Here is a 26,594-nt window from a genome sequence, read left to right on the forward strand (position 1 = left end):
AAAAAACTCTATGTTCTGATACCACCAATTAAATAAATGTACTTTTGCATATTAATGCAGGGTCTGTGTCCCTTATTCTTTGTGTTACTTTGATGAACCCTTTCAAGGTGCTTCCACCCTCAGCGCCAAATGTGTAATAGAAAAAAGACTCAAGTTCCCAGAGGATCCAAACAGAGGACAACTTATTTATTTACCTTATTTAGCATGGGCAATGTGTCAAGTGGAGAGTCCATGGAAATGCGGAAGACATAGTCCTTCTCATGCACAGATTAGGGAGGCATCAGCTTAGAGATAATGGAGAAATATCCACAATTTTGGGAATTAGGTGGTCACTGGTGACCTTTGTACTAACTTTGACTAACGGAAGTGAGATAGTAGTGGAATAGAAGAATGAATAAGAAATAAGTCAGAGACAGTGCCTTTAGATGTTAAGAGTTAAGATAAGAGTTGCCACTGAAGGAAGACTTAAGAACAGCCTAGGATTTTACAGCAAATTAATGTGTACAAATTTATCTTTAGGCCACATACATTTAACAAAATGAAATTTAAAAGTTTAATCTATCTTTCCCCACTATCTCCCCACCCACCAGCTCCATTTTTAAATCTTCAGTATATCGGGGCAAATTTACTCACTTTGACATTTTGGACTAGGGCTTGACCAGATTCCAGATGATCCACAAATAGTTTTCCTCTCCCCCATTAACTCCATTCCCTCTGAGCAGTCGAAGATGCACGTGGAGGTAAAGCTGAAGTTCTGCAAGGGGTGACTACAATCCATGGTCCCCAAATCAGGGGCCTCCAAAGGCTCACATTGAATCACTTCGATGAAAAAGAAGAAAGCAGTGTTTCTGAGCAGAGACCCTCCCTTGACCAAAGGTTTTTCACCAAAGTTACTTGACTCAATTATAGAGCCACCTGATTGAATCTAGACACTTATAATCTCTAAAAATTCGTTCTGATGACGCTGCTTCCAGACTTTACTTTCTTGAGAATTATGGAGCGTGGTGAGTCAGAGGGGAAGCCAGGAGCACTGGCAGCCCTCGGGGGGGTGAGAGGGAGGGGAGCAGAGGGTAGAGTTGGCTGCTACAGGTTGCTGCCCAGTTCTGGGAACTCTCCAACACTGCTGGAAGTGTGCCATGCTACATGGCCTCGGCCTCAAGAGCTCTCATGGAATATGCTCAGTGAATGCAGAGAATTCCCACCCTTTCTCTTGACCTAAAGCAAGCAGTGTGGAAAAACACCCCAGTTCTCTGAAGCAAGTCACTCAACTTCTGTAAAATTCAGCAGGTTGGTCAACTTAGGTCTATGATTTCAATATGTTTTTGATAATTTTTTGAGAATTAAACCACTTAAACTTAGTGAGTCAGATGCATAAATGTAGAAAGTGTAACCAAAACTTCACAGGGGTCAGATGCCACCAGTTCTCTCCCATCTAGGGATAGTCTTCTTGGCAGTTAAAAAGAAAAACCCACCATATTTCAAATGAAAAAAAAAAGATCAAGAGACTGTGTGTTTGTTTTTCACAGTAGTTGTTATTCCCCTGAGAGTTCACAGAGGAGGAAAAGTAAAAATGGTTTTAAGAATAAGCCAAATAAAACAATAAAAAAAAAACCCTTCTACTGGGGCTCCTGGCTCAGGCAGTTAAGTGTCTGACTCTTAATCTCGGCTCATGTCATGATCTCAGTCAGGGTTGTGAGTTCAAGCCCTATGTTGGGTATGCTGGGCGTGGAGCCCATTTAAAAGAAAGAAAGAAAGAACACCAAAACTCTCAACCCCCTGAGAAGGAAATGGTCGGTGTTCAGTAAGATGCCACATAAAAAGGGTTATTGAGAGGACAGAAAAACTAACATTTAACCGAGGTTCAGCAAGACTGACTATTTATGCCATGACAATGAGAAAGCTAAAACAAAAAAATACAGTATAATCACACCATGTATTACTGAAAATTATGTACATATTGTGAGATGGTTTCAGAGGTATTTGGTTGTGTTTTGTTTGTGGTTTTCTTTTTGATTTGAGCAACAATAAGCCCTTTAAAAAACATCACAGTATGATCCAAATTAGATTAAATTATGTTCCAAAGAGGACAGAGACTTCTTAGCAAGTTTCTACTGCATTTTCTTAGTTTGTAAACTCAAGGCGGCCATGACAAAACCTCTAGACTGAAGAGTTACTCACCTTCACAGGTTGGTTCTTGAGATGACCAATTTCCAAAAGGTCCGCAAGTGGTTTCTTCAATCCCAGTGAGGTTTGTTCCCATAGAGCAGTTGAAGGTGCACATGGAAGTAAAGCTGAAGTTTCCCAGGGGGTGACTACAGTCCATGCTCCCCAAATCAGGGGCTTCCAAAGGCTCACACTGAATCACTGCAGTAAGAAAAGAAACAGCATTGGCTAGCGTGAAAAGGATCCGATGTCTGGGTTAAAAGCCTAAGCTCCGCCTTGGCACAAGGTGAATTAACCCTTCCAGCTTCGGTCTTTTCATCAGTGAAGGAGCAATTATGGGCACCTGGGTGCCTCAGTCAGTTAAGCCTTCGGCTCAGGTCATAATCCCAGTGTCCTGGGATTGAGTCCTGCATCAGGCTCCCTGCTCAGCAGGGAGTTTGCTTCTCCCTCTCCCTCTGCCTTTCCCCCCTGCTTGTGCTCTCTCTCTTTCTCGCTCTCCCAAATAAATAAATAAAATCTTTAAAAAAAAAAAAAAAGAAAGAAAGAGGAATCATGGTAACTGTATTAACTTCCTAGAGTTGGTGTGGGAATTAAAGGATCTAATGTAAGTCAAGGACTTAGAAGAGAACCTGGCTCATAGGAAGTCCTAATTAAAAACTAGCTAGTCTTTTCATTGTTGGCATTATCTGAGGAGAGAATGTTTAAACCTACATAGGCTTTCATGGGAATGACCAGCTCAATTTTGAAATAACTGTCGCATCAGAGCTCCTAGGTATATTAGAGTGCTGGGAGTAGGAGGTATGGAAAAAGAGTGGGAAAGCTTTAGGAAGCATCTCAGCCTTGATTCTGTCATCATCCTCTCTAGCTCCTACTTTAGCCTCCCCCAGAAACTATTTCCTTGCTCTGACTTGTGGTATCATAATAGATCAAATTGAGACTGGGAAATCATTTTTCACATTTTTAGGCCCTGCCATGCCATTTGAGCAAAGATTTCAACCCTTGTGTCCTATTGCTTATCAAATTTGAGCCATCGTTATAACCTTAGTTTGCAGATTTCAATGAAGAATGGACTTGAGGAACTAGAAAATTTTTATATTTTCCATATACAGTACAAGTCCAAATTAACTATGTTCACCAATTCAACTCATGCCTGCAAGCAAGTGCCTAAAATATTCCAGGCATAGTCTCAATCTGATATATGAAATGGTTAATAATACTTAACTGATCTCAAGTGGTTGTCAGCCTACCAGGGGATGCAGACAGTTACATGGATGACTTCAATAAATGTGGAATAAACAAGAAAGAAATGTGTGCAGCTATTGGAACATGAAATAGGGAGACTTAGCTTGTCTTAGGGTCCAAAGAAAGCTTTCTGGAAAAAAAAAATGGTCCCTGAACTATGTCTTTTTTTTTTAGATTTTATTTACTTATTTGACAGAGAGACAGCCAGCAAGAGAGGGAACACAAGCAGGGGGACTGGGAGAGAAAGAAGCAGGCTCCCAGCGAAGCAGGGACACTGATGTGGGGCTCGATATCAGGACCCTGGGATCACGCCCTGAGCCGAAGGCAGACACTTAATGACTGAGCCACCCAGGCACCCCTGAACTACGTCTTAAAGACAAACAGTTGTATTAGCCATGTGCAAAATAAGAAACAAAGCCACGAACAAGTCAATGAGATATGAAGCACATATGAAAAGTGTGGAGAACTACAAGCAGTTTAACATTACTAGAAGGAAAGAGGAGGCAGGGGGTGATGTGAGATGAGATTAGAAAGAAAGGTAGGAGCTAAGGCAAAATACTGTTATCTTTTTTCATTTATTTAATGAGTACCTACTATGTATTAAGCATTTCTCTAAGCTTGAGGAGTTCAGATTTCATCCTGTAGGACAAATAATAGTTAGAAATTAAAGGGTGGATATATGTGTGATGTTTGTTTGATTTTGATTGTTTTTGATTAATTGGCCTGCCTATAATATGAATAGTATATTTAAGGGAAGCTAATTTAAGCTTATGGAACTCAGCTAAGAAATTAAAGCAGTAATCTAGGAGGAATGAGGGCAGTAGTAACAGCATTGACAAATAGGAGGAAAATTAGAGAAACAGTAAGTTTCATTCTCATTTCAAAATGAGCAGTGTGTTACTTTGCATAAATGTAAGGGGAGGTAAAAGAGTTTCATACCAGAGTATCCATCCATGTAAATGGTGGTGCCTCATACTGAGACAGAAATACAAAAAGGAAAGCTGGCCGGGACAATTAACTTTACAACCTTTGGGGCATTGGAAAAGATTTGCTTGGCATATCTGGAATTCAGGGCTGAACAAAGATTTGTCAGTTCAAAGCTCACATGAATCTGTGAGTTTACAGAAATTGGTAAGTTTGACCAAAGTGGGGCCATGTAGAGTCCCTGGGCAAAAGATAGAAGAAAATGAGAAATAACAATGGTATATGGGCTTGGATAAGGGCCCATGAAGAAACCCAAGGTAGAAAGAAGACCAGAAAAGAATGATAAAATGGAAGCCAAGACAAAAAAAAAAAAAAAAAGTAACGTGTTCAAAAAGGAGCATGCCAATGATATAAGAAGTAAAAAATAAAAGATAAAAATATTAAGGATAAATAAATAAATAATAAAAAATAAACTTCAGCAGTGGAGTGTAAGTATTGGGTAGGAATTGAGTGAAATGAGTTAGACCTATTCCAGTTGGTTGACATTTAAATTTATTTTGACTGTAATTCTTTATCTTTTACAAACACTGCTTTTCTTTTCTTACACTTTTCTATCCTATGCACCAGGTACTTCAACCATAGTTTTGAAACTCAATCAATACCAATCAAAGGATTTGATGTTTCTTTCGGTAGTGGGTTGACTGGGTCAAAGACTCCTTGACTTTGAGTCTGTGTACTCTTTCCTTTCTGTTTCTACCACCATGACTGTAAATGATTTCAATAGACTCCTACTGATTCTCTCTGACTTCTCTTTTTGTTTTCCAATGCATCTTATGCATCGCTTCTAGGAATGTTGTCCCAAAAGCAGGTGTTAAGATACTAAGTGGCCTCCTATTGTCAAATAAAGACCAGATTCTTTCATTAGGCAGTTAACTCCAGCTTATCTTGCTTTCCATCAAACTAAATTATGAGCATATATAATTTCCACTAGTTAATTGCAAATCCTTTATGGGCAGAATCTATAATAGATTTGTTTTTATATTCCCCCCAAAATGTGTTGGATTTATTACTATATTTTTCTGACCTGTATTTTGTATCCTTTTGTGAACTTCTTTTTCAGCCCTGCCCTGTCATTACTTTGAGGATTACATAAAAAAGCAAGATTACCAAATGGGAAACTCACCCTCCTAACAAAAATGGCAATGTTTCTTTCAAGCTTTAGGCTTCTAATGAATCCAACAAGTTGCCTAGATTATGAGTTCCTTAAGGACAGGAATCTACCAAATCTACCTTCTTTGTGGCACTCAAAAAGACTGGCGAAGAAGTGAATTGAAACTTCATGCTGACTTACGAAATCTTTCAGGAAACATAACAACGTTGTGCAAACATACCCTTCTGATCAAAAACTTCTCACTTCTCGGAATCGCTAGTACCATTTTGTCCCAGTCAACTTCCACATGCTATAAGAACCCCTGTAACTACATATAGGCAGAAACAAGTCAGGATGGGGGCTTACCAAATTGGCACTGGGGCCCGTAGTAGCCCGCATCACAGTTGCAGGTGTAATTATTGATGGTTTCCACACATTCTCCGTGGTGGCCACATGACCAGGGCTGACAAGAAGCTTTAAGAGGGGGGTCATAAATAAATTATTTTAATGTGATTACTTCTTAGTACTCATAGTCACTTCTTCAGGTATAGATAAGTTTTTGGCTGCAACTATTTTAATGAACAGGAAAGGTTTATTTGTACATTCATAGCTGTTTTGCAATAAAACCATAGGCTAGAATTTTTCATTTTTGTAATATACTGGCCTGTAACCACAGACACATGCAGAGAATGAATTTACCAAGGCTAATACTCTATAACATTTTGGGCAAACTTAGTGACATACTTTGAAACTCTTGGAATGACCTTGTTTTAAATGCTGTAAGTAGGTTAAATGATGACCTAATTCCAACCGTTTCTGCAATATGCTTGGCAATCCCTTCCTTTACAGAAAGTACTAGAGAAAGATTAAGAAGTCTGAACTTGTTAAATCAGTAGAGAGCCCAATTTACAAGAGATCAAATTAACTCTGTTTCACTGTTGAAATACGACTTGGAAACACACTGACTGTTTTGGAACTGAAAACAGAAATTTCCATCCTCCATAGATAATGAAACATGGCAGTATTTCATTATATAGAATCATGTAAGATTTAGCCAAGAAGGAAGCACGAGCCTAGAGCCCCATACCGTAACAGTGAGGAGACGGGGGTCATGTGAGCCTGCGCGCCTGGCTGGACCCATCTCTCTGCTTTTACTCCCCTGCCTTACTTCACACATACACTCACCTATTGATGTAAATCGATTTAAAGGTGTAGTTTCTGGGTGTTCGGAGAAGCCCCACACACCAAAAATGCACATAAGTGACATGATTTTTTTTGGGGGGGGGGCTGGATTTATTTTAGAATGTGCTAGAAACTGCTCCCTTCCCTACCATCCCCCGGGGATGAGTCCCATCATTCTCTCCACTTTGGCCACTCCCTACCTGTGTAACAGAGGGCTCTCTTTTGTTTGTAGCAGGAGTCATCGTTCCACTTTCCTGCGTCTTTGGTCCTCCTGATGTATATCTCCACACAGTCCTCTTTGGACTTCTTGTTGTTAGGCTCTCCATCTCCCCAGTTCTCTGCTTCTTTGGTAAGAGACTTGTTGGTTCCCACCCAAGTCCATATCCCCCCTACCTTCCGGATTCCTATCCAGTAGTAAGTGTGGCTGAAGGGAAGTGTCCTCTCCAGGTACTCAATTTCCCCCTTGTTTTGTATGGCAACTAAATCTGTGTAATTTTCTTGGCAGAACTTTCTAGCCTTTGCCCAGTTCATGGGTTTTTCAGAATGGTGGTAAGTCCAGCAGTTGGTTCCATGATGTGCAAGCAAATCTGAAAGACATCAGTGTGAATTATGTAGGCTCACAATTACAACTGAAAAGAATCTAGAACTAATCCAGGCTGAGCTTGCCACTTAAAGATGATGAAACTAAGACCACAGAATCAGTCATTTGCAGATTTGAGGTAGAACCTGGACCTTTGGGTCCTAATCACTTTTCACAGTAATATATAATACTTCTGCGCATTGCCCTATTTTAGACAAATTTGGTAGCTTCCTAGGTTTTATTTCATAACCTCATTTTTTTCTCAAAATTCTTCCAAGTGAAATTTAACCAACATATTTTAGAAATTCACATTTCTTTTTCTATTTCTGTATAGTTATATATCCCTAAAACTTACTGCCCACTTTTTTAAATCTTGGGATACTTTCCTAAAAGTCAACATTTATGTTTCTATAGGAGAAGTAATAAGAGAACAGGAATAACAACATACTTTTAAGTATTCTCTTTCATATCAAAAAGATCATCTTTCACCACAGGAAGAGCTGCTTCTGGGAAAGCCTCAGTACATAGCTCAAGTCTTACATCTCTAACTATATATTTTTTAAAAAGAGAAATTTACAAAACCAAATGCTGCAGGATTATGAAATTAATTTAGATCGTGTTCTGTGCACAAAGATACTCAGCTGATGGTGTTTAATAGTCATATGGGTGCTTCGAATGTGAGTGCTTTGACAAAACCAAAACAAACACATAATTATGCAGTGACCTCATGGTATCTATGCCATTCTAAGCATGGTACGATCTATGTGAAACACTGATCGTCTACCATTAAGGTAAACGTTTTCACCAATATTTATTGATATTTGTATTTATTTTTGTAGGGCAAAAACCATGGAGAAATACCAAAGAAAACATAGAGCCAATTTTTAGAGTCTCCTAAAGATTCTGAACAAGGAATAACAGATACAAAGAAAACATAATTAATCTTGATCAATTAAATATATCAGAAGTGAACAGAGAACTGAGAAACAGATACGATTAATAAGTAAAGAATGTAATAAAATAAACATTTAAAACAGAGTTTTGAAGGAACATTCTATCAGAATATAAGTTCTAAGAGGGAAGAAACTGTTTGGTTCGGTACTGTATCCTCAGTGCCTAGAACAGTGTCTGACACATTATAGGGACTTGGAAAACACTTGCTGAATGAAAAGGGCACTAGCTTTGCAGGTAACACGAGGCAGACATGGTATAAGGAATGTGTCAGGGCAGAGGAAAGCACATTTGCTGGGCCAGAGCTCAAAATTTAAGCTAGGGGGTAAGAAGCACTAGCTTCCTTAGGAAGGGAAAAGAAGGTTCAAAACAATTGCTGGAAAGTCTTCAAAAGTCAAACATAAAACTTCCCACACCAATGGGAGAAGAATAAAAAATATATATATAAAGGGTCTGACCTTAAGAAGCTCACACTTTAATTGTACAAATGGCATTGATGTGCACTAAACTATTGAAAAAAAAAAAAAAAAAAGAAAGTACCGAGCACCTGGCTGGCTGAGTTGGTAGAGTATGTGACTCTTGATCTTGGGGTTGTGAGTTCAAGTCCCACGTTGGGTGTAGAGATTACTGAAAATAAAATCCTTAAAAAATAAATAAATAAAAGTACCCTGCTAAATATTTGGTATGGATTGTAAATGTCCCATCAGATATTTCTTAACTGACTTTATTTCTTCATAATTAAGACATTTGTGGGATTATCAGGATCTGGATCGTGCAACAAGGGTCTGGCAGGTTTAGGAGGTTTCTGGGGGAAGTACTAAAAGTAACAGGTTAGAACTAACAACTGTCTACCTAATAACCTTCCCTGCGACTACACGCACCCAGTGGGTATTTAAGAAAAATAAGCATAAGTTAAAAAGGGCTTAGCAACAGACAAACACCGCAACGTACCACAACAGAGCACTGTCCAGACCCACCACTTGGCGATGTTCCATGAGCGCCTCTGAGAGCTCTGACATTTCCGTGGAAATATCTGCAAAGACAACATAAACTTATAGTTAGATTTATATTCTTAAATCACAAGTTCACAGCATCTCGAGGAGGTGGTGGCAAGTTCAAAATAAAATGCATACGCCCACTAGCCCTGTCTGGAGTAAGAGGTTTCTTAGATATGCATGAAAAAAGTAGCATTAAATTTGCTTCAAAACCTATACAGAGTTGTCTTTCTTTTCTTTTCTTTCTTTTCTTTTCTTTTCTTTTCTTTTCTTTTCTTTCTTTTCTTTTCTTTTTCTTTTCTTTTCTTTTCTTTTCTTTTCTTTCTTTTCATGTGTTAGCCTCAGCTGCTAATTATTGCTACTCTGATTTTTTCTACCTTTCAATAATTTTTTGTACTTCCTTTCTGCTGAGCTGTTAGATGAAACTATTTGATATTTAATATGTATATTTTTTAAAGTGTTCTTTGATGCTTAATGAACTATTGATGTCTGAGATTTAACTGTTAAAATCTTACACTGGATTACAATGGTTCAATGTTTCAAATACTCAGATATTAGATAGCCAGACATCAATAAAGAAAAGCAGTTCATTTCTTTTTCAATTAAAAAGAAATACATTTTGCAGAATGCAGACCACAAGTTCTCTGCACACCTTAAAACCATATTTTCTGAAGTGTATCACTTCTCAGGTAACCCCAGTGTTTACCTGTAAAAGTGCTCATTTCAATAAGACAGTACTTCCTCAGGAATCTCACCAGAGACAAGTCAATGAAGAGAAATCAGCACATCTGAGAAGAAAGATTCTAGAAGCGCCTTTTAGACTCAGCATTTTTAATTCTTGGCTTTGTTAAAACCAAAAATGAAGTGTGTTGTTTCTTGTCCTTTGCCACCTGTCTTTGCAATCCCAAGGGCTTCTGTCTGTGCACCTAGAAATCTTTGAGGCTAAAATCTCACCATGGCTTTGCTCGTCCTGCTTTAGTTCTTCTGGACTTCAGCCTCTCAACTCAACACCAGGGTGCCTGGGTCCTTGCCCACAGCTGGGTGTGCTGTGCTTTGGGAGGCTGTGTGGAGTGCCACCAGAAAGGTTTGCTTTCTTTCGTTTCGCAGACTAAGTCTCACATCCTCCTCCCCTTCCCCTCACTTTTCCCCACCTCTTCTTGCTCCTCTTTCCCCACCCCTTTCCTAATCTGACTTCTGTCACCACCCTGAGAAAAGAAGAGCTGCTGACCAAGGGCATTGTCATCCCTCCTCTTCTCCTCCTCCTTCTCCCTCTCTCTGCCTCCCTCCCTCCCCTCCATCCCCAACTCTCTCTTCCCCTCCTTTCTTTTTGGATAAAGCCTGCGCTACCTCTTGGCTATCCATGGTAATGGGCCCCAGATAATTGCAAATACCATACAATCAAAACAGCACTTCGCACCAATTCTTGACTGCTGTCAAACTTCAGTAGACAGTTCCCGCTCCCTCTGTCCTTGCTCTCCCCCTAGCGGAGATCCCCGGTAATGGCACCTTCTAGAGTTGAGCCCTAAAGAGAGGAAAACCCTGAACGGATTCTGCCAAAGCTGGGGAGTTTGAGGGCCTAGAGTAGTTTTGCATCCCTGGAGTGTAAGGTAATAGACTGCATACGAAATTAAGACCTATATGATGGAGGGCAGTGGAAAGGAAGAGTGATGACAAAATCAGACTTGTATTTTTTAGAAGATGAGTAATAACAGCTATAGCTGGAGAGCTCGACCAACACTGCACACGGATCACCTTGTTGAATCTTCACGACGGTTAACTACTACATTCCCAGCAGGCACTGTCATCACCCCCCTTTTAAAAGAGTCTCAGAGAGCTTAAGAAACTTGTGTTTAGTCACAAAGCTAGTAAGAGACACAGTTGGGGTTTTGAACCCGGGCCAGTCAGTTCTGAAGCCCGTGCTCTTGACGGTTATGGAGCACATCTTCTGCGGGGAGTTTGGAAGACAAGTCCAAGTGGGGACAAACCTGGAGGAAGGGGCCCCGCGAAGTGTCGATGTTCCTACTATTCCCGAGGGAATGCCTAGACTTGTATTTCTGAGTCTTCTCCTTCAAGTCTCTCCTGACCCTCGTCCGATCAGGCTTTCAATCACACGGATTCCCTAAGACTGCTCCCGCCAAGGTCCCCCGCTTCGTGAAAGCCTTCAACCAACTCTCCGCGGTCATGTTATTGGACCAATCTGCCCCTAGTTCTCCTCCTACTGCATGGACTGTTCCTTCTCTGTTTCATTTGTTGCGCAGTTCTCATCTCTCCACTCCGCAAACCTTCCGAGCACTCCAGTGCTCACCACTGTTTTCTTCTTTTCTGCCCTCACTGACTTGGTGATCGGAGCCAGCCTCTTCACCTTGAAGAGCATCTAACTGCTTGACGACTCCCAAATTTGTATTTCTAGCAAGGACTGTTCCCAGCCAAATACCTACCTGATATCTCCATTGAGTTGTTTAAAAAGCCTCTCAAATTTTACACGTGCCAAACTGAAATTCTGAATTCCTCTTCCCAAGCCTCTTGCCATCTCAGCAAATTATAACTCCATTCTTCCAGTTACTTAAGCCAAAGCTTTTGGAGTTAATTGAGATTCCCCTCTTCTTCTGACAAATCATATCCAATAGGTCAGCAAATTTTGTTGGCTTTGCCATGAAAATATCCAATCCCTTCCATTCCATTATGCATCCAAACCACTATCATTTCTTACCTCTATTATTGCAGAAGTCCCCCCATCTAGATTCCACATTTCTACCCTCTTCCTCTTATGGCTTTTTTCAACAAAACAACTTAAATGATTCAGTTAAAATGAGTATCAGTCAGGGTCCCAGCCAGAAACAGAATTCACCCCAGAAGAGTGAGTTCTTCACCCACTGAAGAGCCTTTACTGGAGGGACCGCTTGCATAGGTTGGGCAAGGCTAAGAAAACAAACAAGAAAGGGTGAGGCATCCAGAGGTTGGCAGTAACAGGAACAGCTGTATCCCCGGGGCTGAAGATTCAAGGGAGGAGATGGTGTTATCAGAATCCAATGAGAATTGCAAACCTAAAGGAGAAGCCGCCCATCAGGAGTTGTAGTGGAGGAGAGAGACAGCTGCTTCTAGGGAGAACACCTGCGCAGGGAAAGGTTGCGTAAAACATATCCTGACCACTCTCTCCTCTTGTTCTTTGATCTCCTGTCCAAGCCTCTTATTAGTCAAAGCAATCAGAAACCAGTCCGCCAGTGATGCAGTCTGCAGGGCTCAGCCTCCGGGACCCAGGGCAGGGATGCCTGAGAATGGATGGCAGAGGGGGAAAAAATAAGCAGCATGAGAGAACAAGATCCTCCAGTGGCTTCTCATGCCACACAGAGCAACATCGAAAGTCCTCACGTTGGCTCACAAAATCCTACATGGTCAGGCACCTGCTTCCTAATCGTTTTTGTTCTCTGAGATTTCCATTCTTTTTTATAAGTTCAGCTATATATTTAAACAAGTTATTATAATCCACCTAGAAATTTAAACTTATATGCAGAAGAGTTTTCAGAACATTAATCCTGTATATTTGCAGAAGCAGTAGGTCCAGCATTCAATAAATGCCAATTGAATAAGTGAATAAATAAATCCCTTTTTGGTCATAAACTGCAAATGTTCTTTTCTTTTTTAAGGAAAGATTTTATCTCCTTTTTTTTTTTTTTTAGTCTCATTATTTTGTTGAATATCTTTGTTGTTCTACTGGTTTGTTGGACATTCTCATTCTTCTTTGAAAACCAAGATCCAGGGTTTTCTTCAGAAAGCTGGTTTAGGTCATCTGGCTTCCAGCCAAAACCACATTCGGGCTCCAGACTTGCAACCTGTCTACACAGGCCCTTGTCCAAGAGAAGGAGAGACCATGGGTCCATCCAAAGTTGGGTTTTGGGTGGGGGTGGGCATGGGGAGGAGTTATTTAGTGACATTGTCAGATATACACTCAATTTTTTCACTTTTCTATACATTTTAGATTCTGTCCTTATATCATGTTAGATTTCTAGAGGACTCAGACCACATCAACTTAGCCCCTCACTAAGTTGCTCTCACTGAGTCCATCAGTGCTGTGATTTTTCGCTTTTCTTAAAGCATTTTTCATATGGATGATTTTGAGTCATACCGATGGATTTTGTATTTGTTAAAAACATTTTTTCTTGAACATACAGTGAAAAATTTGTTTAAATTTGGTGCACATTCATCTCTACCATGGAATATGATTCAGCCATGAAAAGGAACGAAGTACTGATACATGCTATAATGTGGATGTACCTTGAATGCATTATGCTTAGTGAAAGACGCCAGACACAAAAGGCCAGATGTTATGTGATCCCATTTATATGAAATATCTAAAATAGGCAAATCCATGGGGACAGAAAACAAACTGGTGGTTGCCAGGGGCTGGGGGGACAGAGGCTTGGGGACTGACTGCTTAATGAGTATAGGGTTTTCTTTTGATGAGAGTATTTTTAACTAGATAGAGGTGGTGATTGCACAACACTACGTACTAAATACCACTCTGAATTGTTCACTTTAAAACTGTTGCTTTATGTTATATAAACTCCGCCTCCATATTAATAATTTTAAAAATAGTGCACACTCAATCTAAAGAGAAGATTTGGGGTTGGCAAGGTCACAGGACACGTTAGCAGCCACTTGAAGGGTGATCCGGAGAAGAGTGGTTATTCTGCTATTCTGTGGTCCCCAAAGGGTAGAACTAGGATGAGTAGGTGAGGATTATAAACCATCACAAAACCCCAGAGAGATAGAAACCAAGGCTGGAGGACTATTTGCCCACCAGGAGATGGTTGAAGGAAGGGTCAGTGAGTACCATTGACAGAAGACGCCTTAGGTCCATAAACAGGACCACTGCCCTTCCCTTGTGCCTCTCCCCCATCACAGATGACTGCAAGGCTTACTTGTTCATTGCTTCAACCAAGGCTGTGTTCACTGCAGTTTCCAACGTGAGTTTATCATGGGTAGAAGGAATGCGCAGTCTCACAAAGCAACCGGTAACCCCACAGCCGGGGTGCCCAGTTCTCCAATAACATCCTCCGCCTTCACTCAGCTTGAACGACCTTCTCCCCTGGACACAGCCTCAACCCTGACATCCCCCCCCAAACTGTATCAACTCAAAAATCACATACTCCAGCATCCCCCTCTTTAATCACAGTCGCCTATTCTCGTAGATCTAACGCTCAAGTATCTCATTGCAACTCTTGTCAATTGCACCTCATTGAACCTCCAGGCCATTAACTAGCTACTTTATTTCTTCTTTATTTCCATTCTCTTCTGTACTATTGGCAAACCTATCTTGTCTCCATAATGGGATTTTAAACCTTGCCTTCTGAGACAACCCACTCCTTTTGAGAAAAGTGGTCCTGCTCCTTATCATGAGCCCATCTGCTTTTGTTTGTCCACTTATTTATTCACTCACCCAAAAAATATTTGTGGAGTATCTATGGCATATCAGGAATATGCTACATTCTAGAAACACAGCAATGAACAAGGTTATTTGCTCCTACCCTTAAGGAACTTAGAATCGAGCAGAAAAGACAGATATTAAGCAATTGCACAATAATTAGTTAATTAGAATTAAAGGAAGGAAGAAAAATATGGGCTGTGAGAGCATTAAAGAGGTGACTTAGTCTAAGGAGTCAATGGCCACGAAGGGATATTTGAATAGAGAACCTGAAACCTGAGTAAGAGTCAATCAGGCAGAGAAGGAGGCTCTGAGGGGGAGGGTGGGTAACTCCAGGTGAAAGAAGCCCATGTGTTCAAAGGCACCAAAGTGGGCAGACACAGCTCTCCATTGTGGATGGACTGCGATGCCTGAAGGGACATGGTGTGAAATGAGGATTGGAGACAGGCAAGACTAGATGTTGTGTGACTTGTGAGCTGTGTCACAGTCCCTCCCAACAGCAGACTGAGAGCTTGGAGACTAAGGAGTTTATGGGGATTTTATCAGGTAATCCAGGGATTGTGATAAGGATCTATTCCAAGGCTGCTGGTGAGAATGGAACACAGCTGGTTAAGGGTTATTACAAGAATTATTAATAGGAAGGATTTGGCACCTTTGGGAGAGTAAGGAGAAGAACAAAATCCCCTCGATTATAGCCAAAACTCTGTTGTGGTGTTGGTTGAAACATCTTATGAATATACCAAAACTACTGGACTGTATGTACACTTAAAAAGGGTGAATTTTATGGAATATGACTTTTATCAAAATAAAATAGAAATTTTAAGAAAGAACCCACATGCAGAACTAAATATAAAATGTTTATTATCAAACTTTGTACTGCCATGTCAAATACAAAATAGGTATGGCATAAGCTTAAATAAATACATATTTTAAAAACTATAAAATATTTTAAATCATAATTTAAAATACTTTATTAAACCCAAATGCTGCCCACATTTACATTTCACACAGCTATTTCCATTCAGTATATATAAATATTTATATTTACAACATTTGAGCAATTTCAGAGAAAATAATAATCCATTCCTTTGGTAGCCTGCTCGCAATAGATATTTCTCTCTCCCTTATTTCCCAGAGTTCTTTTGCCCTGTCAAAATCTCTGACCTTCTGACCCTTAGCATTCCTCCCTGTTTACTTTTGGTCTTGCCTTGGCCAACATGCAGCCAGAACTTGTCCAAAACTTCGATTTTTCAATGTATGCTAAATTAGTGAAAGTGCGGGAGAGTTTTGATTCTCTTGCAAGATGGAGTGAGAAGCTCTGGCGGTGGACAGGCCAAGAGTTTCTCATTGCCAATATTCAACAGATAACTGGAGATTCCTTAGGAATTTTAACCTCCCTTATAAATAAATATAAACATTCATACAGACTCCTTTCTTCATGAACACAGAATAATGCAATTAGGGAATAAATATTGAAAGTCTTCACTTTTAAAAATCCACTGGACAAATCCTTTACATGGTGAGCTCTTACCATGCATTTTAGATCTTATGTAATATGCAAGAATTGTATGTTGATGCATCACATCTGACAAACATCTTCGTAGAAATCCAAAGCACATCCATATTCCTACATGTTTTTTTCAACAAAGATATTCATAAAAGTGTACCTTCATTTGTTTGCAATTAGACTTTTTTCAAATCAGAATGCTTGGCCTCATGGAAGTTTTTCATCATGGAAAACCACATATGTCTGAAAACAGAGCTGACAGTGTGCAAGTGCAGGCCATTCAGGTTCTGCTCTCATGATACTACTCATGTTTTTATTTGTTTTTTTAAGTAGGCTCCACGTCCAGCATGGAACCCGATGCGGATCTTGAACTCATGACCCTGAGACCAAGACCTGAGCTGAGATCAAGAGTCAGATACTTAACAGACTGAGCCACTCAGGTGCCCCACTACTCATGTTTTTAAAAGCAATTGTAGTAAAACAGTCACAACTTTACGCTGGTTAACATTATACATCACTGGGGGACAGCATTTGCTCTTTTTTGAAATAAACTTACTACAGATATAATATTAGAACCCATTAATAAACAAAGATCTAGGTTAAGTAACTTTCACCCTGACGTAGTCTTAACGTGCACATATTTTAAAGTCCCTGCAACACTTATACTGAATTAAGAATTAGGGAAGATTGTACTTTAGTCAATGCAAATAAAAGAACACAGTCTCTAAGAACACTTTATAAAGCACTGAATCCCATAGGGATAAAAATGATTAAAACTGTGCTTAGTAATCCTCACACAGAGTATTAAGTAGGATTTCCCCATGCACGCACCTGTGGGCATTAAAAAATCATCATTTTTTGCACGTTGGTGATAGAATATCTTTGGCCAAGTTGTTTTCCCTAAACTCCTGAGAATTATTCATCCCCTGACAGCAACCATGTAATCAGTAGTTGAGACACAGTGAGGGGCAAAAGAAAGAAACAATACCACAAAATACTGTGTTTCTCCACTGAGGTCTCTCCACTGAGAGGGGAGAGAGTTAGAACAGGAATTCTGACATTCCAGAGCCCGAGTCTCTTCACTTTTGTCTGGAAGAGAATATGCTTTTCCTCCATCAGCCAGCACTTTCCAGATGCTGAGAACAGGAAAGAGAAAGCTGAGTCTTCCTGGGGGCAGGCTGGCCTCCCCCACTAGAGTGTGGACCGTTGAAGTCTTCATGGGTGCCACGTTCCCAGCTGTAAAGGTGGCGGATGTGGGAGGTGAGAAGCACCAGAGACCAAAGAAGCCCTTTCTGTCTCTGCCATCATTGCTCTGGTTCCCTGGAGGTACCTGTGTTCCTGCAAACAAGGAATGCATGCCGTCAGGACACTTAATATTCTGCATTAATAGAAAAAACAAAAGTCACCTTCTAGAACAGACCACTGTGTTCACTGTCACTGGAGAGTCCGAATATGAAGAGCAAAATCCTATTCGTTAGGGCAGTGAAACTATTCTCTATGATACTGTAATGGTGGATAAATGTCCTTATATACTTGCCAAAACCCATAGAATATAGGACACCAAGAGGGAACCCTAATGTAAACTGTGGACTTCAGTTAATAATAATGTACTCCTACTGGCCCATCAATTGTAACAAAATGCCCCACTCACACAAGTTGTTAATAACAGAAGACATCGGAGGGTCAGGGGGTATGTTGGAACTCTAGTTTCTGCTCACTTTTTTTTGTCAACCTAAAAACTTCCTAAAAAAAAATAAAGTCTATTAATTTACAAAATCTATTCGGGCGGGGGGCGGTGGTTGGCTGGACTTGACACTTCCAAATTCTCGCAAAGCAGAGCAGAATGGCCAAAAACACAGATTCTAGAACCACACTGCCTGGGTTTGAATTCTGGCTACACTGCTCACTAGCTTTGAGATTTTAGGCAAGTTGTGTAACTTGTCTGTGCCTCATTTTCTTCATCTGTATGATAAGAAATCTAGCAATCGTCCCTGTCTCATACAATTCCTAGCTTAGAACTGTTCCCAGAAGATAGTAAGAGCCACATGAGGGTTAACGATCATCATTATTATTATTAACTTTCAAAAGTGCAAGGACTCTACAAAGGCCAGATCTTGTTCTTTTCCTCTCCTTCTACAAAGAAATGAAACAGCTTTCCATAAAACACCATGAAGGTGGTGATTCTCCCCCAGGAAACCGGCAGGTTAGGAGGGCTCAAGGAGCAACAGAACATGAAGAGAGGATATGTTCTTTCAAAATCACATGTGATTTCAAGTCTTACCTGATTCTTTTGGACTTAAAATGACTACAAAGACATGTGGAAGGATCCGTCTGATTCAAGGCTTTGGCAGCTGCTGTGGAATACACGAGAACACGAAATTAAGCCCTGTTTTCCAACATGAACAGAGAAAAAGGTGTAGAGCATTCAATGGCATGCTTTGGACAAGAATGCAACTTACCTGGCAGGAACAAATTTCTTTGCTGCAAGAAAAAGAAAACCATTAATTTGCACTGAAACACCTTCAAGGACATATCACATTCAGAGACAACATGGCTCTATTCACCAGGGACTGCAAACTCCACACCTCAGGGCCCCTGTGATAATCAGAGCGCAAGCACAGCTTGGTGGCAATGGAGGTAACACGCAAAGCACACAGTCATCCTAAGGGCCAGGCAGCTTCCTAATGCTAATGACTGCGTCAGGCTCAGCTTGTCGAGTTCATCTGCCCATTTTCCATGAGACATTGCAAATCTAGATTTTATGTGAGATTTCCCATTTTATAAATGTCAGAACTTAATTAAAAAAAATTAAATATTCTGAGAGCCAAACAAACCGTGAGTGTGTCTACATGTGTTTGCGGAGTCCCCAGGAGATACTCCCACATTTAAGGCTGTATTCCAAATAAATGTTTTGGAAACTTTTTAGCCATTTCCTGGGAACACAATCTTATAGCCTCACTGAACGATTTCCAGGGGAGCCACAGAATTCCCTGTGGACGGCATCCCTTGGAGCTGCCCGCCGTTAACTAACACTGATATTTCCTAAAACTCTTCGCACTTGGAGTTGTACTATAAACTCTAAGACCACGGCTCAATTATACCATTTAGTAGTGTTTATCTGGTAACTCGAGTCTAATTACTGTTTAAATGTGCAAGACAGAGCATGACTCATCACTGAGAAAAATAAATACATGTTTCCAAAAACATTTTTGGAGTATGCTTCCAAGCTCCCTTACCTCTCTTCCGCAGGCGTTTCAGGAGCCAGAGGAGAAACGAGGCTAATGTCAAGAAAGAGGTCCCAGCAGCAGTGAGTCCGATTGCCAGGGGAGCGTTGGACTCAGGGGGAGCTAGGGAAACAGAGAGGGAAGAACTGTCACAGAAGGAACTGAATCTCAAGTCTTTCTGTTCTGTCCATGTGCCCTTTCCTTTGCACACCGATGAGCTATCTACTTCGATACATACGAAGGAGACATGGTAGGTACTAAAGGCCTCTGAGATGGGCCCAAACCACCTGTGGCAGCTTGTCTTCTGCCACTGCCAGGAGACCTCTAACCTGCCAAGCTCTTCACAGAACCCACCGCACCTCGGTCAGCACTGCACGCGTGCTCTCTTCCTTACTTGTCTTCCTTTTCCCTACTTAGATCTCTAGCCCCCTTTTTCCATTTGGAATGCTACCTGTTCCATCCACATGCCACCTTTTCTGTTTTCTCTCTACTGCCATAAAATTAAATATTCACCAGCTTCTCAACCTTGGGAACTTTCTGGTTTGAGCATAATGAATGGTTTGGTACTTTCCCCTCCTTCTGTCTAGTCCCCCAGCCAGCCGGCCCCAATCAGTGCTTCACCTTCACAGGTGGGCGGCATCCCAGACCAGTGTCCTGTCGCATCACACGTCAGAGCTGCTGACCCATTGAGTGTCCATCCTTCAGGACATACAAACACACACACAGCACCAAACACAGGCTCCCCGCTGCAGCTCGTGTTCATCTTTCCGGAAACTGCCAGACTCGAACACTGTACCACTGCAAATGACGGGCACATGGGTAGAGGTTAACAAAAGTCTCCTGGAAAATGTCTAAAACTGCTGAAAAGTCATCCATAAACGTAACTTGTGAACACTACCTAGTTTTCAGCGTATAGAAAATTAGGGTCGAGCCCCATGGGGCAATCGAGCTTCAGACACATACAAAGTATTTGACCTAACTCCTTAAAGTCTAAATTTGGTCCTACCTTGGCAGGAGGGGACATCCTGTGTCCACTGTCCCTGAGACGTGCACTCGAGCTGAGCTGACCCATGTAATTCAAAGCCTTCCTCACAGCTGAAGGCACAGGACGACCTGTAGGTGAATTCTCCAGTAGAGGAATGGGCGCACCTGACCGAGCCGTGCTGGAGCGGCCGGACAGCATCACATTTCACAGCTGGAAGATACGAGTGAGTGCATTAGAAGTCTGTGTCAGGAAGCCACAGTTTTCTCATGTAATCAAGTCCCTAGCTTTTCAACAGTTTTTATCTTAAAATAAAACAAAAACTACCTTCACATGTGGGCTCCTCACTGTCCCATTCGCCTGTGGGGCCACACTGGAGTTTTTTGGATCCCTTCAACACAAATCCTTTCTCACAGAAGAACTCACAGCTGGACCCGCTTTGGAAACTTCCAGAAACACTAGGAAGACAACTCATGTAGCCTCTCTCCGGGCTGGACACAGCTTTGCACTGAAAAGCTGAGACACCAAAATGATGGTCAGAAAATATTACAGTGGAACTGGAGAGTCCTTAGCATTTGATGAAGGAACCCATTCATTTTGGACAAAGCAATGCTCAGAGATCTCGAGACTCTTCATTACTCCATGGACAACTGGGAAGAGGACTGTGTTGTCTTTGAATGCCAATCCCTTCATTGAGAGTAAAGGACAGCCTTTAATAGAACCAGTGGTTCCTGAGCTCTGTTCTGTCATTTGAAAGAAGGTACAGTCAAGACAAAGATTTTATGTAGTCAGAGAGCAAATTATGGGTCCTGGATGCTGACAGATGATGCCAAAACACAAAAGGAAAGTAAGAAGGCAGTGCATAAAATGTGTCTGCTTTACAGTTTGGTTTTGGTCTTGTGGCTTCTTACCACTGGAAATCGTTCTGTGCTATATTTGGAGACAAAAATACCAGTACGTGATAATGAAAACTGCTTGTTTTCAACATCACTGCTCTTGCTTTAAAGTGAATTAGATTTTAGTGCTTATGTATGTATTAAGGGTGTCTTTATATATGACACTACACTTGGTACATTCTCATTACTGCTAGTTACGAGAAGTTTCAGAAGAAAAGTATTGCAAGAGTTTTAAAATCAAGTCATGTTCTCATAATCCTACTTTAAAATGTTCTCATGTGATTTCCCCTTAGATGAAGGTTTCTGCCTACTTCGTGCCAATGCCTGCAAAGCCATATTAGCACAGCACAGTGAAGAAACCAGTAAAGCATCCACTCTTAGTACATACAATCCTTTCCCTGGATAAGCATTTGTTCTTTTATATGAACCTCAAAAACATAAGATGAATGTTGCCCACCAAATCTGATTAGTCTAGTTCAAGTAGGCATCTAGTTTCATTTTAACTGCCCTAGTTTGAAGATTGCTGCCCTTTAAGGAAGGGGGTGTGTAAAGGAGAAGCTCTCGGGCTTACCTTCACAAACTGGGACTTGCTGACTCCATGTCCCTTGTGTGGTGCATTCAAGTTGTGCTGGCCCCTGCACCAGGAAGCCTTCCTTGCAGGTAAAATTGCAAGAGGTCCCAAAGGTGAACTCGCCAGCAGGGGAGTGGCTACAGCTCACAGATCCATTCTGAGGATGGCCGATGGCCTCACATGTCACAGCTGTAACATAGGCACCCATGCACATTAGCAGGTCTGGCCTACCACTTCAAGTACAGGTTGAGAAAAAGAATGTTTACAGTAAATTTTGACATGGAGCAATCCTACCTCTACACGTTGGCTTCTTGTTGTCCCAGTCACCAGATGAGTTACACTGGAGGCGCTTGGGTCCCATTAGTTCAAATCCTTCTTCACACTCGAAGGCACAAGTTGTGTTCCATGGGAAGTTTCCAGAGCTTTCGAGACAGTCCATGGTGCCATTGGCAGGCTTTGTCAAAGCATTGCACTCAACCACTGGGGATTTGAAAGAGCACCATGAGTTTTACGGAAGAATGGTATGTTCACTTCCTAGTGAGTTGAATTTGTAACAGGGCAAGGAAGCAACGTTCAAACAGTAGGTCCCAACATCCTAAGTTAATTCTTGGGGACATGCACACACCCTATAAAGCTTTTATGCTTTTAGTTAATATTTTCATCTTCTCTGATTGATTTATACTTTGACTATGCTGAGTCGTCTCTGTTCTATGTTATACCTCTCATCGTGTCTCTGATCTACTTTACGTAAGGCAAAAACAAAGAAAAAACCAGATTCTCGATCAGGATTTATGACGAGTTGTGAAAACAAAAATACTGACATACACAGGACATTCATTTATGTCAGCCCAGCAGGACCTGGAGGCAAAAAGTTTTCATCTCCAGCCTGGAAAGATAAGCCCGGGAGAGAAAAAGAGCTGTCAGGACCACTCGAGTACCATGATCTTCAATTCATCTGGTGCATCGAGAGAGGCCAAGTGGGAGACGTCGGGAAGATTCCCTGAGTGTGCTGCCAGCGCTGGGGGCACTCTCTTACAAGTCACCCGAGCCTCAGAGCCACCCATCTCAAACACAGTGGTTTTTCTACAAACCTCTTTCAAACCAAGCAGGCAGCCTACTGGCCACACATGTTGGCTGGGAGAAGAAGTCTTATTAAAAACAACAAAAAGAACTTGCCCTAGAGTTTTGAAAATGTTATAAGTTGGATAAAAGAAACCCAAGGTCACGAAGGATGAGTTAGAGAGTGCTGTGTGCATTCGGAGACAGACGTACCATTGCAGGCTGGAAGAGGAGCGCTCCAGTCCCCCGAGGAAGTACACTGCGTAGCCTCTGTGCTGCTTGGGCGGTAACCCTGTTCACAGCTGACAGAGCAGGAAGAATTGTAGCTGAAGTGTCCCAGCGGGTGGGTGCAAACCAGGCTTCCGTGCCCAGGGTCTTCCTGCGCTTGACAGGTCACAACTGAAAGGAGAAACCACATCAGATCGCTCTGTGTCGCCCAGCACGAAGGGAGAGAGCCCTGGAAACTGTGACTATTGTTACTGAATGCTTCCTCTGTGCCGGGCACTACGCATTCATTCACATAGGCCTAACCACTGGGGTTGATGCTATTATTACCCTCATTTTACAGGGAGAAAGCTGGCACTCAGGGAGCTTAACTACCCAGTCCGGGTGCTGTAAGTCATAGTGGTAAATTGGGGATTTGAAGCCAGGGTGTGATGGCCTCGGCTCTTAAGCCCCACAAGATGCTACATGCCCCAGGGAAGCGGAGACATGCACACCTGACTTCCAAGCCAGCTGGGACACGGGACGGTACTACCAATCCAAGGGAAGGGACAGGTGAGACGAGGACCTACCTTGCTCACACTTGAGTCCACTGAAGCCGGGGTGGCACTCACACGTGTAGTTGTTGACGGTCTCCACACACTCACCGTGGCCGCTGCAGGACGTAGGGGTACAAGCAGCTGCGGAAAACACAATGAGGAGGATTGTCATGGTGCTTAGAATGTGTTCCCTTGGGTTTAGGATCAACGGTGTGCGACAGAGATGTCACCAATTATAGGGACCGCCAGAGATTTTAACTGAAGTGCTCCCTGGGGTTTAAGCTCGGTTATGTTAAACCTTGATGTTGATGTGCGGGTGTCAGGGGTACAGCTCGCACTGGCATCAAAAATAGAAAATTCCCTTTATCACAAACTTTAAAGATAGTTTTCCTTCTACAAATAAATGACTAGCTAAAACATGCATACACTACATATGTATTGACCTACATATATGCATGCATTCTTGCCTACATTCATGCAAAGACGCAAAAAGATAATTTTACCAAACAGAATGTTTTAAAATTGTATTTTTTAGAACATAACATTACCATAGTAGAGACCAGGTTTTGCATACTGTCAGCAATTTGTCAAGATGCCTGCAGCCTGAACCTCTTCCCACAGCTGCCTCGAGCCCCATACCTGTGTAACACAAGGCAAGCTTCTTTTTGTCGCATCTCTCATCATTCCACATGCCCGTGTCCTTTTCTCTCTTGATGTAGATCTCCACACAGTCTTCATCGGTCTGCTTGTTGTTTGGTTCGCCGGGAGCCCAGTTCTTGGCTTCCTCGGTCAGAAGCTTCTGGGTGCCTATCCAGGTCCACTGCTTATTGACCTTTCTGATTCCGATCCAGTAGTAAGTTGGTGAATAGCTGAACACGGAGTTCAGGTATTTAATTTCTTCTTGGTTTTGAATCGCGACCAGATGCGTGTACCTTTGCTGACAGTAAGCACTAGCTTCGTCAAAAGTCATGGTTTCTGCGGAGGCATTGTACGACCAGGCTCCACTCTCTTTAAACAGGAGAAGCACTAAAGGGGAAAGTGTGAAAGGCATGGGAGGTTAGTTCTGCTGTAGTTTGACTCTATTAAATGGGCTTTTTATGGCTTTATAGTCCTCAACCAGTGGCCTTTGGAATGACCTGAATTTTTTTCACCTTTTCCAAAGTATGAAGGGGTATAGATGGAGAAACTACCGTTTATTGTGCGTATCTTTTGTGGTTGAGCTCCCTGCACACACCCACCAGAGTTGATCAGTATAGCCACTGCAGTAGAATATTATCAGAATAACTAAGCTTATGGAGCCCTTAATACACACCACCAAGCACTGTCTGAGGCCCTTTCCATGACACTGGATCCTCGCAATGCCTCTGGGAAATAGGAGACTTATGATCAATACTTTGCACATTAGGAAGCTGAGACACAAAGAGGGAAATTGCCCCTAACCCGGGGTGGAACACATTGTGCAGAGAGGCCAGAGATGCTGCTAGACATCCTACAATACTTAGGGTCCCCACGAGGAGGAATGATCCTACCCGAAATGCCATTAGTGTCCAGGACGAGAAACCCTGGTCTGATGAATGACATTGACTTACCGAGAGTGAGAGCAGGGAGAAGCTGTGAAGCGATCATGACTTCTAGGGCTCTTTTTATCAAAAGATCCGTCTTGAAATGTCTTTCTGGGGGGAAAAAGTGCGAAATTCATTACAGAAAGAAATGGGAGGTAGCCGGTTCCTGAGATCCTTCTACAATGATGTTTTCAGCAGCACCGTAAGATTTTAGGTAAAGGATAACAGTGCCATCATCTTTGTTTCAAGGAAGTCGACTGGAATGAATACATACATACAATTTAAGATTTTCATCATTTGGGTGAAAGAGAAAAGCCAGAGTTTAACAGGTCCAGATACAACAAGAGCCCACAGAGGTCTTTTATCGAAAGGCTTTCTGCATCTCTATTCGTATTGACAATCCTGTTTCAAGCCCACCCTTGTAAAGATTCTTTGCACTTACTGTTCTGTGAAGTGGTGGCTTTGATGCCCGCGTGGGATTCCTGTTTGCGTCGCTGCTGCTTCTGTCTCGTGCTGCTTAGCAGTTCTGATGCGAAGTCAGCCAAGAACAGCAGAGCGCTGCTCCTGCCGGAGCCCCTTTATAGGGAGGCTCGCTTCCTGTGAGTAATCAGAGGATATGTCCAACCCCAGTAAAGAGGAATTCCCCAGCAGCATCCAAAAAGTTTCCCGGGAATATCCATAACACCAAAAAATTACAGTGATGTCAGAAACTAGTCCTCCAAGTTTATTCTCCTTTGTTCATGCCTTTTTATTTTACATGAATCCTATGAATATGGCACAGATGTCTTTAAAATTTTGAAAACTTTGCTTATTAGCAGCATCTCTCCTGTAATTGTGGTAGTAATCAGAATCTCATGAACATAAGCAAACTCAGCCTTAGTTTTGTTATCTGTGGACAACCGTTCTTAATTTTTTCACCTGTAGCTGTCAACAGTGGGCCGCCAATCTTTTTTTTTTCTCTCACCTACCAATTCCACCCATTTTAAGGTACACGGTCTCACAGAAGAATGAGTCACAAGGTGTGTTAATCCTCAGATTCTGTGCATAGTTACAGCCTAATGACTAGAAATAATATCTCACAGGTAAATGTTTTGAAATAATGCCTTTTTTCTTAAAAATAACAAAAACGGGAAAAAGACTTAGGTGTCCATGTCTGGAAAATGTTTGTTCATGATTTGTTCAGTGAAAACAAAATAAAGATGAAAACAATATGTACTCATATTTAATTGACTCAGATTTACAGTTTTAAAATATGAATGTGCAAAGAATAACAAAACTGTACCAAAATGTTAACAGTGGCTATCTCTGGATGACAAGACTTGGGGTAATTTTTTTATATTCTTCATGATTATTTTCAGCATTTTCCAACTTTGGCAATGGCCCTCTATTATTTTTATAGTGAAAATAACACAGTTTAAAGAAT

At 41.6% G+C, this 26,594-nt stretch overlaps 2 protein-coding genes across 2 annotated transcripts; both read right to left on the reverse strand.

Moving 5' to 3' along the window:
- Window positions 1-608: 608 nt before the first annotated feature.
- SELL (selectin L) lies at window positions 609-11,370 on the reverse strand. Its single transcript, XM_034667644.1, has 7 exons — window positions 11,298-11,370; window positions 9,894-9,904; window positions 9,144-9,225; window positions 6,862-7,248; window positions 5,846-5,953; window positions 2,179-2,364; window positions 609-819 (listed from the first exon to the last, which is right to left on the reverse strand). Exons 1-7 carry the CDS (start codon window positions 11,368-11,370, stop codon window positions 626-628), a joined length of 1,041 nt encoding a protein of 346 aa, XP_034523535.1. The 3' UTR covers window positions 609-625.
- A 4,155-nt stretch (window positions 11,371-15,525) lies between these two features.
- Window positions 15,526-25,708, reverse strand: SELE (selectin E). The gene is made up of 14 exons (XM_002918578.4): window positions 25,614-25,708; window positions 25,199-25,282; window positions 24,249-24,635; window positions 23,643-23,750; window positions 23,062-23,247; window positions 22,084-22,269; window positions 21,790-21,978; window positions 20,650-20,838; window positions 20,347-20,535; window positions 19,962-20,138; window positions 19,353-19,463; window positions 18,576-18,597; window positions 18,398-18,470; window positions 15,526-17,454 (listed from the first exon to the last, which is right to left on the reverse strand). Exons 2-13 carry the CDS (start codon window positions 25,233-25,235, stop codon window positions 18,422-18,424), a joined length of 1,830 nt encoding a protein of 609 aa, XP_002918624.1. The 5' UTR covers window positions 25,236-25,282; window positions 25,614-25,708; the 3' UTR covers window positions 15,526-17,454; window positions 18,398-18,421.
- Window positions 25,709-26,594: the final 886 nt, after the last annotated feature.

Source organism: Ailuropoda melanoleuca, chromosome 8 (assembly GCF_002007445.2).
Source record: "Ailuropoda melanoleuca isolate Jingjing chromosome 8, ASM200744v2, whole genome shotgun sequence".
In the NCBI taxonomy this organism is placed as follows: domain Eukaryota; kingdom Metazoa; phylum Chordata; class Mammalia; order Carnivora; family Ursidae; genus Ailuropoda; species Ailuropoda melanoleuca.